Source organism: Alligator sinensis, unplaced genomic scaffold, assembly GCF_000455745.1.
Source record: "Alligator sinensis unplaced genomic scaffold, ASM45574v1 scaffold1230_1, whole genome shotgun sequence".
In the NCBI taxonomy this organism is placed as follows: domain Eukaryota; kingdom Metazoa; phylum Chordata; order Crocodylia; family Alligatoridae; genus Alligator; species Alligator sinensis.
In genome coordinates this window covers 356,022-368,561 of record NW_005842675.1, presented here as the reverse complement: position 1 = coordinate 368,561, position 12,540 = coordinate 356,022, and the positions used below count along the sequence as shown (strand labels likewise).

Sequence of the window (12,540 nt, the reverse complement as noted above, 5' to 3'; positions counted from 1 at the left end):
TTTATCAAAACTTGATTGAAGGGCAGGGGGCAGGTGGAAACTCCATAACCTTCACTCCTATTTTATATGGTCAGTTTGACAAGGGTTGACCATATTCATGCTTGCAAGACATTTGGGGCGTTACAGACTTAACACTTTTATTGGTGAAAGTGCTTGGAAACCAGTCAAAACTCGTAATAGTGCAGAAGTTTGGTGCACAGACTAGTTTAAAAATGGCAGAACCCAGTCTAAGATAGGCCTGGATCAATGTGCATTCAAACTTAAACAGTTTAGGTTAGACCAGGGGGCTGAACTTAATAGATTTAGGTTAGACCCAGGAATTGGGGCCAGTGGTAGTGTATCTCCCTGTGATGGTGGCTGGTGGGGGGCCATAAAGGAACCTGGGATGCCAGCTGACAGTGACCTAACAGATACAAGATCAATTCATATTAGATCACTGCCTGCCGGCATCCCAGGTGCCTTTGTGGTCCCTCTCAGGGAGGTGCACTACCACTCGCTCTGCACTTCACTGTTCCAGTCAAGTGCCTAGCTAGTTCCACCCCAGGGCGTTCACAGAGCCAAGCCAGCACAGCAGCTGATGATGATGAGGGAAGACAGGGAAGGGGTTCTCAGCCATGTCCTGCAGCCCAGTAGGGCTCCCTGGGGCTGTGCCCACCCAAGCACCACCATGCTTCCTGTGAATGGGTGCAGCCCCAGGGAGCATGAAGCACAAATATGGGTGCCTCCACTGCCTGACTGCAGCTGACATGCCTGCAGCTGATGATGATGATGGGAGGGAGGCGAGTGTAAAATATGTGCTCAGCAGCCAATCAGGTGTGGCTCAACTGCTTGGCTGCACTCGGCAGCCTCCAACAGCCCGGGGAGCCCAATGGGAGATGTACAGGAGCACCTCCAACCTGCTGGTCTCAGCCAGTGCGGGTAGCCTGCACACCCCTCCTCCCCCCAACCACCAAGGGGTGAATATGTGTTCTGTTCATTCCTGGACTAACCTACTCAGCTTACAGAAACCTGCATAAGTTTGATCAATTCTACCTCAGGCTTTTTGAATGTCTGTATTTAGCCTTAATATATCATCATCATTAACAGTAATACCATTTGAGCAAATTTAGAATACATTTTCCAAAATGCAATAGATAGAAATATTGTATAGGAACCAAGGATACCGCATAGATAAAAGTTCTAGGACATCACTGCTATTATTAGTTGTATTGCAATGGAACAGAGCAATCTCAAACATAACTCAAGACCCCGTTGTGTTAGGAGATGTACAAATGCAGATCAAAAAGACAATCTCTTCCCTGAAGGACGAGACAATGGTTACGAGCATGAAGGGGGAAAAAAAGGCCAGGTAAAAAGGAAATAAATGACACCTGTATGTAAGGCTTGTTTCCCTCATAAGGGAGAACAGGACATGATGAAGACATAAAGATCTTACTTGTGGTCTTGTTAATGGGAGTTATACCCATGAAATTCAAAGAAAGATTTACTCCAGATAGCCTTATTGGTTTTTATACTTACATTGTAAAGCAGCAAATTCAAAGTGCTGATAAATGTACCATTGTTCTCTCTTACAGAAATAGCAGCTGATGACCTGAAACAGATTTAGAAACCAGAAACTACTGAAGAAGATGAAGCAATTCTTTTCTACTCTTGTGTTTTTACATTTCAGGGTTTCTTAACTGCTAAATCAGACCTTGCAACACATCACAAGGAGTAAGTGTTTAGGATTGGGTTGTAAACCTCAGAAAATAAGGATTTATTGTGAAGACAACAGCAGAACCTTAGCTACACTGGAAGTAATAGATGCTATTAAGAACATGAATCAGGAAAATAATTAACAGAGGGGCAAAATGACCAAAAGAAGACTTTTTTCCATGATGTACAATGTCTACTCAGGAAAAGTATTCTGTTGCAATACCCATTCATATAGTAGCCTTCCTAAAAAAATGTATTTCATAGGAATTAAAATTTGTATGCAGATACTTTTCTGTCATAGAAAAGAAGTATTTTGGAAGAAAATGTTTCATTAAATTAGGCAACAAAATATAGTAGCTTCAGTAAACTATTTTTTAATAACAATTCTACAAAGTGTTCCTTTCACCTTTCTCCCTGTCACTGTCACATCTTTTACAATCTTGAGTGTTACTTATTTCACCAGGAATAGACATCCCTCATTTTATATAGACAAATCTCAATATTATATTCATGTTGATATGCGTGCATATTGTGTTTATGTACATGGCTGGGTGGTATGGCAAACTAACGCATACTTACGAAGCAAGCTGGGTATTGTTGACCAAGTACTCCAATGGATAGCTACAACTAAATTTGTACAGAAGCCCAGGTAAATAGCTGATGATTGTTGGTGGATCTGGTGTATCTATATATCCTGAAACATTACCTATCTGTACCATTGATACATTCCCATATGCATTAACTCCTGGAACTGTGGATACCTGTTGAGAGAGATATAAATCTGAGTGTTTTTTTGTTGGGGGGGGAACAACAACAAAAGTCAAATTTTATGAACCTGTCAAGCCTCAAGTCATTGTTCTAAACTACAGAGGATTTGGACCTCTCTAGAGAGGCAATTAGGGATTTTTTTAATTTCATTTCAAGGGCCAAATCAGTTTCAAATTCTATTGGGTAAATTCCTATAGTCAGGTTCCAAATTTCGACTGAGCAGAGCACAGTCATTCAAATCTCAAGTCTGTGTGGCTCTGCCAGTGGGCAAGTATCCTCCCTCCCAGACTCATCAGTCTGGGGCTTCATATACTCCCCAAATCCATGGCATGCATCCTACATGTAAGCCCTAAGCCCAGAGGCCCTGGGGTTTGGATGCCCCCTACTCTTGCTTGCTCCTAGCCAAAATCCCAAGGAGCAAGCCAGGGGGGAAGCGAGAATGCAGTCCCTCATTCAGTACCATACCTAGAATCCTGGCAGCTCCTGGCTAACTTTTAGTATCAGGCTCCCCTTCACCATGGGTAATGATAATAATAATAAAAAAAACCAAAAACATTTTCAGGCCCCCTTTCTGTCCAGGCCCCAGGCAGCCACCTGGTTCACCCAGGCCTGTGTCCAGCCCTGCCCCCATTACCACAAAATTGTGCAGTCAAGTCTCCTGCATTTGGAAAAGCTTGCAGGGGTCAGCTTGCCCAGAGTGCAAGGAACAGGCCTTGCCTTATAACTACACTTGACCAGCTGATCGTGGTATGTCCCTCCCTAGGTAGGTAATTAGGAGAAATTATTGACATTATCAAAACTATTTATATTTTCATAAGGTCATTCTTAGAAACAGTTGAACAGCTTTGGCTGAAACTTTAAAAATAAAATGCATGCTGATACATATAATACTCATAGGGCTCATCTCATGAGATGTTTACCGTGGACCTGCCTAATTAGCTCCACAGTAAATGTCTCAGCATCTATACATGAGGCTTTATTAGGGTCTGACTCAGCTATCATTTACACTGAGTTACACAGGTATGAAACAAAACATCAAATTCAGGCCCTGACTGAGATATTGAGTATAATAAATGTGTGGTTCTCTACTAAAGACCAGATATCAGAGTAATTTATTCACCACAGATGAGAAACCAAACTCTTTGGCTCCAGAAATACTTCCCATTTCACAGCTTAATCAATTGTTCACACTATTTAGACATCCCTTCTGCACATTAAATATATGATGCATTTAACTGGTGAATTGTGTAATAAGTTTAGCCCAGCCACCTGGGCGAAGTTATTATCACATGATAAAAGTGACCATCTATAAAAGAGCCATCCAGCTACAAAGTTAGTGTTTGAAAATGTGTAACAACTCTATAGCTGATTTCTATCCAGCTTTAATTTGAACATGAAGGAGGGTCTAGACTTCCTTACTTCTGCTCGCCAACCTCTAGAGAACAACATAAACACAGATATTTGAACCAGCCTCATGCCATCCAACATAGCCCTGTGCTATGCTCCTGGATGGTATATAAAGTAAAAATTACAGCTGAGTAAGAATAGAAATATCTGTCCCAGGGGAAATGATAATGTCTTGATAATTGTGTTTGTCATGAACAAGGATGAAAAAAGATCCTTAGAACATATTTTTTTTAATTTTTTATTTGGTTTCAATTGGTTTTAGGTCCATTCAGCACCAAAGGAGACTGGTGCATTGTCTCATGTGAGGTATAGTTCAGATGGCTGCTGTACCCATTCCTCTGGAAGGGTTGGAGTTCCTAACCAAGCTACATTTTCCCATGATGCACCACTGCATCAGAGGGGGAACTATGTTGCATCTCAGCCCAAAACCCTGGCCTACAGGAGAGAATAGAGCTATCCAACTTCCCATTTTGTCTGGGTAAAGAAAAGAAACCCCAAATTAAATATTTTGTTTTGGTTTTCTAAATGGAAATCCAAAATGTATCGGTAAAATTCACTGTTCCCAATGAAAATTCTAAATTTGCCAAAAATGGCACTCTCCATCAAATAAATAAATAAGATAAATTCATCAGAGAAAAATTCTAAGTCAATGAAGTCAAAATATAAATTTCTTGGCTATTGCTCTTACCTAGTCCTCAAATTCCTGTTCACCATCAAGATGCCTGGCTATCAATTAAAAGTAAATATTATTGTAAAGAAATATCTGAACAATGTCTGCCAATGAAAGATCCTGTGTATCACATATGTGTATTCTATGCACAATTAGCATTGTCACCGTTTCACTGAGATCTTGCCTTACCACTAAAGTGTTTCCACAGGTTTCCAAAGTGCTCAGATTGATGATGAAAATGACCACTGCTGGAAAGGTGTTGTTATTGATAAACCCCCTGCAGTGAGCATCCCCATGTTTCCCATTCAGTGCCAAATCTGTTTCAGAATAGCCGGAAAAAAGAACTGTGCAAAAATTAATCTTCATAGTAATTGCCTGTACTCCACAGTAGACATTGATATCTCTTTCAGCTGCAACAAAAATGCAGAAAGATGTAAGAAGTTGCATTTCAAGTAACAGCCCTGTATGAATACTAAAATAACAGCTATGACAGTTAATTTGGATATATTCTAAATAATTCTCAACTCTGTCCTTATGGAGACTTGCTACTCTCAGAAGAATATCAGGAAAAGTTGCTAAAGTTTTGTTATAATTATACAGAACTTCACTAATCTGTTCTTTACCTTGACAGGAGAATCAAATGCATCAACAGTGTAATCTACCATATAGTGAGATGATTACACAAAAATTCACTGTTCACGAAATCAAACAGACAGGCAATGCAAAGAGATAGAAGCTGTCAAGTGATCAAAGTCCACTCTGGCAATCCTCACATGCTTATGATGGCCAAAGTTTTCAATAGCAATTCAAGAGGCTGAGTTTTGCCCTCCAGTACACTTGTACAACTCCTGTGAGAAACCACATGTGCATATTTGAGGCAGGATGGGGTCCCCTTGGTGCAAGACCTACAGGCCCAATCAGTACAACTAATCGCTTTGAACTTCAGTTAACAGTTCATGAAAGCAACTTACTGCAGCACTTCCATTTTTTTTTTTTGTTTCAGAACTGTCACCCTGAGCATTAACAAAAAAATCGGTTGGCTTGTGAGAGGTAATGATCAGTGCTGTAAAATACGTTGGCACTTTATCAGATCATACATTATGATGATCCAAAAGATGGAGAAAACGGCAATTACTACAACTAATCTTTTTTTGTTTTGTTGTGTTTTGATTTTGTTCATATAAAACAGATGAAAACATTGCCTTTCTTCCTTGAAAATTTTGAGACTCTTGTGATCTCCAATGAAAACCTGAAAGCATCACATTAGGAACAAATGATGGTTTTGTTTAGCTACTATGCAGGATAATGTAGCTCTTATCTTCAAGCACGCTTCTAATGGCAGACTATGAAACATTTTTGCTAGTGCTCTACAAAATGACATCTTTCATTGAGTTAAATGCAGGCATTACTCCTTTAAACAACAACTAATTTATTACTGCTCCTCAAAGATTTAGTGCTATTAAAAATGGCAGAACAACCTGAGTCGGATTAAATTAATTGTTTTGCTGCATTGCTACAACAGAGGGGAACTGAAGTCTCCATTACAATACACTGACTCTTCCGAATGGCACAAAGGTACGTACAATTTCATACAAATAGCCTTAATGGTGGTACTAAAGTAAAAAATAATCAAGGACAGGACATGATAGGCCAAACACTGTCCTGAAGTACATGATGTTAAACATTACACACAAAACATAATCTAGGTGGAAATGGTTATTGGAAGCAAAGCAGGACTTGGAGGGGTAGATTCAGTATATAATTCTCCTGCATTCCTATTGAGTGGAATTACTTGCAATGCCTAATGAAGAAAATCAGGTCCTTCATATCCAGGAGGGGAGGATGAAGTGTAATTCAGTCCAGTTGGATCTCAAGGGGAGGGAGCAGCAGGATAAGAGGGAATACCAGGACAATGTGTCATTACAATTATCTTTCAAACCTGCAAGCAGGATCCAAAAACTACCCTCTTCCCTAACTTCTTGTAAAAAGTGGTTTTACTTCACAATTACAGTCACTTTCAAAATCCCCATATACTTTAAAGGACTTAAGGGGCTATATGATTTATATATTATTATATCAGGAATACATTGCAGTGGCCCTTATAAAACTGAGACTTAACCCTGTCTAATTCGCCTGTTCTGCAACACTGAACCCAGCATATATGTTAGAGGCATGTGTGAATCCAGGTGTAAATACACCTACATGTCTCTGAATGCTGTAGTTCAGGATCATGTCTTTTCAGTTCATGATACTGAAAAATACTAACTGTGTATGTGTGTGTACACATACACCCCTCCCCACCCAAACAAATTGTTTTCCCCCATAAACTATGAGAAGTATACAAAAAGATTCATGACTATATGGCTAAGTACAGACAGTAAAAAAGCCTGACGCTAAATTGTTTCATCTTCGCAGGTTAGTCTAAGCTGCATAGACTGAACCGATAAGCAAGTGAACTCATTCCATTTCAATTCTGGAAATTCAGCCACATGCCTGCAGTGGGCCAGGCCAGAATCCGGGGGGGGTCTAGAGCACATCTCCCAGCTCAACTGCAGACAGCAGACAGCTTGGACCAAGGCTGGCCCACCCACCCTGTGAAGGGGGAGTTGTCAAGAAGGTGCAAAGCATCCTGGGATTCTGGGGGACCATAAGTTAACTTGAATCTGAAAGGGACCTGGGACAGAATTTCAATAAACCAATTTAACCTAAATCAGTTCAGTCTGATACTACATCCATCCAGGTTTATCTTAAACCAGTTTTGGCTATTTTGAAAGTGGTTTTTGTACACTGAACTTCTGCTGTGTTATAGATTTGAACCAGTTTCCTATCATTTATAGCCTATAAGATAAATTCATGGCAGTCTGAGCGGTCCTTAGCTCAGTTTAAGTCAGGCACATTTTTTATCTTTTGCCTTACTTTAGAACTATGTGAGTGGTTCTCAAACCTTTTTAAACTCAAGGCACCCCTTGTTACATTCAGGTCACCTCTCAGAAAATGCCAGCTCTTAGCATTCACTCAATTTTTTACTACAAAAAAATAATATAGCATTTTTTCTGCTGCAAGGAACTCAGAAAAATCACAATAGATTGGAAATGTTTTTGACACTATGGATTCCTATCTAAAATCTCTGGGTTTATCTTATGAATCATGTTTAGGTGCCTGCAGACCTAACAGTACTAATATTGCATGGCATCCCACAGCACTCTTAGAAGGATTTTGCAACATCCCAGCTGGATCTCTGGCTTATGGAAAAATGTACTGAAGACTAAAGCAGATCAGAACATTGGTTGGAATTCTGTTATATCAGAAATAGCTGTTCCGTGGAAGTCAGAAATGTTTTGTGGGGATGTATTTATCTTGGGGAAATTTTCATCAAAATGGTTTTTAGGGTTCAGTGCTCTCTGATTGCTTCTGATGAGAGCTACCTGAATTGCTAACTTGAGTTTTACAATCCAAAACAGTCATTTTGACACAATTCTTTTCCTCAAAGCTTTTTTAGAAAGTATTTCTTTTTCATTCTGACTCACAACAAAAAAAAAAATATATATATATATATATATGAATCTCAGCTCTTGTCATGAAAAAAAATGGTCCTTCTCCAGAAAAGCTCTGTGAAGACCTCAGGTATATGATCCCATTACAGATTTGTAGACCAGGTCTAGTCTTCAATTAAAAGGATATATCCTTTTCAGTTTATTGAAATAATATTTGTCTTCTACCCAATTGACTAGCCTTAGTTCTGAATCAATCTGCAAATAGCATAAATCAAAATCTGTATGATTAGTATTTATTATTATTATTTATGCAGCAAAGATGTGCATGATGTCACCCTAGAAATAAATCATAAAAATAAAATCACATGAAAAATGGATGGCTCGCTGCTGCCTTTCTGTGGCTTGCATAGGAAAGATTTTATTTACCGAAGCTGTTTACAGAGGTTTGTAGAAGCCAAACTCGCCAAACTTTTTCCAGTTGTTTTTGTGCAAAACACCTTTAAATCTGTGCCCAGGGCTCATGCCCCAGTCATCTACCCCTAATTAGCTACTGCTTATTGTTGGTGGTGAACGAGCAGTAAGGAACCTAAGAAGACTTTGAAGTTGGGGGGACTAGCAGTTAGAGGGGGAAAAAGATACTCTGCTTTTGAATTGAACAGATTTAATCTAGAATTCCTGACACACAACAGTCTTAGTATCCAACAGGACCACTGATGCAACAGAGTTGCAGTTTAAAGGTGGATGCACACAGTAAACAGCTAGCTCGAGTTCATGAGAATCAAGATGCAAATATAAACCTCTCCATACATATGAAACAGAAAAACTAATCATAACAGATGTAATCACATGCCAAAAGGAAAGTATAGTTCTAAAGCTGTTAAAACATTCTTAAGCAGTCTGAGTGCTGGCTTGTACATACAGTACAATAATTACAGATAGATTTGAGATGCAGAGGGCATGGTTCATTACTGCTTTACTTTGGCTTTCTGCCAGTGTAGGCTTTGGTGATAGCCAGCTTAGAAGGGCAGCAAATGACACCTCAGGGGAACTGTCATTTAACTTAAAGGAGGTGTCACTGGACACTCATTCCCTCCTTCCCATAGGCCCAACATTAGGAGAGGACAAGGGTCAGGTCCCTGCCCTCAGATCTTCAAGTTGTGCTGTGGCAAATCAAGTCATTTTGGCTCGAAGGCAGAACCAACAGGGATGCAGAGGTGTGGCTTAGCTCGAAGGCAGAACCAACAGGGATGCAGAGGGGTGGCTGGGATGTACCCTTTTCAACTGGCTCCACTGAGGAAGGAGCCCCCATTTTTGTAGGTTTTCAGCTAGCTCATAATTTTAATAAAAACTGACTCTGGTCAGTAAATCCAAGCTATTATTTACAAAGCTCTTTAAAAAGTAACACAGCACAATGCTGTCGTAAGAGTTCAGTGCTATACTCTTTTCATTCCAATTCTATTGGTAACACAGGATATAAGTCAGCTCTGTAACGATGGCTTTTATTTTCCAACCACAGAACAAATAAGGGAGGCAAATGGCAGAGGTGAAGTAGGGAGCGGTAGTCTGAAGTCAGTCAGAAGAGAGGGTAGAGATGCACCTTCACAGACTAACTAAATAAGAATGTGGGTTCATGAAATCTTGTGGGTTTTTTATGCATCTTAGTTAGTGAGACAATTTTAGGAAAGCATGCCCCAAAATACAGAAGGCTAAAAAATGTTGTTTCATTCCTGATTCTTGGTGTAACATAGCACTGGTTTTCATGGTATTTGATGTTTTCAGTACTTCCTTATTAAGTTACAGCTTTCTTAACATAGACAACAGTGTTTATATATTTTCATTTATATGTATTCATTCTCTCTTTTTATGGCTTGATCTCTAAGTTCAATGGCAAAATTAAGTTTGATTTTTAAAATTTATCATCATAAATATAAACTTGGTCTCTTTCACTCTAACAAGGTGACATTTTAAAAATCCCAATTGAAAGCACCCAATCCTTTTAAATCTGTAAACAATAATTCTGCCAATATTACCTGTAATGAATTTCTTGGATATAACTCAACCCTGGCACAAGTGGGTCAATTCCCATTATGTTAATGTAGTTACACTTGAGGTTTAACTACAGGGCTAAATCTGGCCCTTCTGCGTTAATATGGATATAAAATGCAACACTAGAGGTGTTTCATTATCATTTAGATAGTTAACATTCAGTTAGTGTGAAGTTCTACCCGTAGGCTTCACACAGATTATAGCTTTGTATTTAAAAATAATCATTGCTGCAAATCAAGATGATAAAGAACCCACTATAAAAAGCCAATTAAACACTTACCAGGAAATCTGCTATGCAGGTTTGCATCACAGTTATATCCATTGAACTGCGTAGTCACTGAAAGCACCTTAATTGTCAGCAGGAGCAGTAACCATACCTGTTCCATTGCAAAACCTAGCAAAATATTATGTAGTTATTGCATGCATCTGTTCATTTCATTAGAGACTTACTACAAAGACTTAATGAACCCATTACCACTTTGGGGATGGCGTGCAGCACAAGAATTGGATACCAGTTTCACAAGCTTAAGGGACAAGGGACCAGGGGTCCCATTTCTCAGAGTGCTGAGAAAAAGTAACTCCCATTGTTTTCTAGTGGGTTTATTTACAGACTTTAGCAAATGAATAAGGTTCAGGGAGGATGAAAAGAAGCCCCTAAAACAGCTAGGTAACAAAGTCTTCAAAAGTGAATTACAAAGATTTCAGAGCACATTTAATAGTTTACATACAGACAGTAATTCTGTTGTTTTAATATTAGATATTTAAGGAAGGAAAATGTCAATTTAAAACAGCTTTGCTTCTGCAAGTCTTTGAAAACTGAGCAGCTATAAGGATGGTTAAGTTCTCTATGTCTTACTGCCAAATTCCACCTTGAGAAGCATGGATGCAGTTCCACTAGCCCTCAATATAGAACTGGCTTTGTTTTTTCCCTTGTTTGTTTTCAATAGAGTTGGACAACCAGACTAAGAAATTAGAACAAACAGACTTTTCAACCTCCACCTTGAATATTCTCCCTGGGAGAAAACCTTGAGGAGATAGCATATGTGGAATAGACACACAGGCAACCAGAAGAAATGGTTAAATTTACCACAACTTACACAATATATCCCAAATACATTTGACAACAGATCTAACAGTTGGGGAATTTAAAAAATATAACTTGTAATAGTATACAAAGTGTAAAGTGATGTAGGTGCAACAATCCAAAAATTATGCAAGAGGCAAGATACCTTTTGTTGGACCAACTATATAGTTGGTATAAAAAAATCCCTGCCTCTCCAATAGTATACAAATAGTAAGTAATTCCCCTCACTTGGAAACCTTGCACAATTCTTGTACAATTCTGTGCATTTCTAGCAACAGAAGCTCTCTAATTTTAAGAGGTTGTAAAATATAAGGTTGGTGCTTCTGTAGCGCGAGCATCGCTGACCTATCACTCTGAGATGACAGTCATCACTATCCTCTCAAAGGATCTCACAGTCTTTCACAAATTGTGTATATATACACATACATACTGAAAATGCAGCCACTTCTAGCATGCTGAGTGGCAGCCAAGTATTGCCCCAGAAGAGTTTAAAACAGTGGAGGGAGGAAAATCTCTAGGCAGCGACTCTAGGTCAAATCTGCAAAAGTGTTAGTCAATCTTCAGTGTCTATAGAGAGTTCAATTCAGTGAAATTAATGGAGACTCCCAATGCCTTTATTTGTTTGGTTTTTTTATCAGATCCGCAGAAAAAGTCAAACATTTTTTAAAGTCTCGCTTGGGCATACAATGCCCATATGGCATTTTATTCTATACATAAACATTTCCCTTTAGCCTGGCAGGGGCATGGAAAATATCAAATCCAATTCTGAAACCTGCAACAGGAGACGAGCAAGGAGTGGAAGATTCGGGGTATGCCCTGTTAACCCTCCCTCTCACGATCTACTCTCTACCACCATGTGAGATGCGATATGGTGATAGATGGACCTATTGGCTAACCCAGTAAATATTTTTTATATTCTTATGTTTTGCTTTCATTTACATCTCAGCAATCCCAGTGACATTAAGGTGGTTAAATCAGCACTGCTTAAAGAAATCTGACCCATTAATTTCTACTATATATTGCTGGAAGGTCCAATGAATAAAAAACAAGTACTGAAGGGAGCAGTCTCCTGCTAAATGTGGAACATTCAAATAAGACTATAACTTGTCCAAAAGCAGCTTGGTCTGGCAACATTTGTGCAACTACTAGGTAATGATATCTGGCACAAAAGGGCAAGGCCATTTTGCTTCAAAAGGATTGCAAAGGAGTTGATGAGAAAAAACGGTTTGCCCTCCATCTCTCTCCCATTATATCCTTCTGTAGGTTAAAGTTGATGAAGAGAGTTGAGAAAGCCAGGAGAGAAAAAATACCTGCTAAATACTATAAAAAAATTTTTTTTGCATTCATATGCTTTCCCCTCCTCACCCTGTGTTACT

The 12,540-nt window shown here is 39.1% G+C and overlaps 1 protein-coding gene and 1 non-coding gene across 3 annotated transcripts in view; both read right to left on the bottom strand.

The window, feature by feature from the left end:
- The window catches only part of ZPLD1 (zona pellucida like domain containing 1), a 47,566-nt gene that overhangs the window by 19,784 nt on the left and 15,242 nt on the right, over positions 1-12,540 (bottom strand). For both annotated transcript variants that reach the window (XM_025215791.1, XM_006033905.2), the window contains 4 exons: positions 10,361-10,474; positions 4,730-4,950; positions 2,275-2,456; positions 1,519-1,591 (listed from right to left, as the gene is read on the bottom strand). In XM_025215791.1, the coding sequence (XP_025071576.1) occupies positions 1,519-1,591; positions 2,275-2,456; positions 4,730-4,950; positions 10,361-10,466 (582 nt within the window). In that variant the 5' untranslated portion in view covers positions 10,467-10,474. The remainder of the gene's footprint in view (positions 1-1,518; positions 1,592-2,274; positions 2,457-4,729; positions 4,951-10,360; positions 10,475-12,540) is intronic.
- Positions 3,066-3,234, bottom strand: LOC112551946. Its single transcript, XR_003096283.1, has one exon. It is a non-coding gene; the product is annotated as a U1 spliceosomal RNA (small nuclear RNA).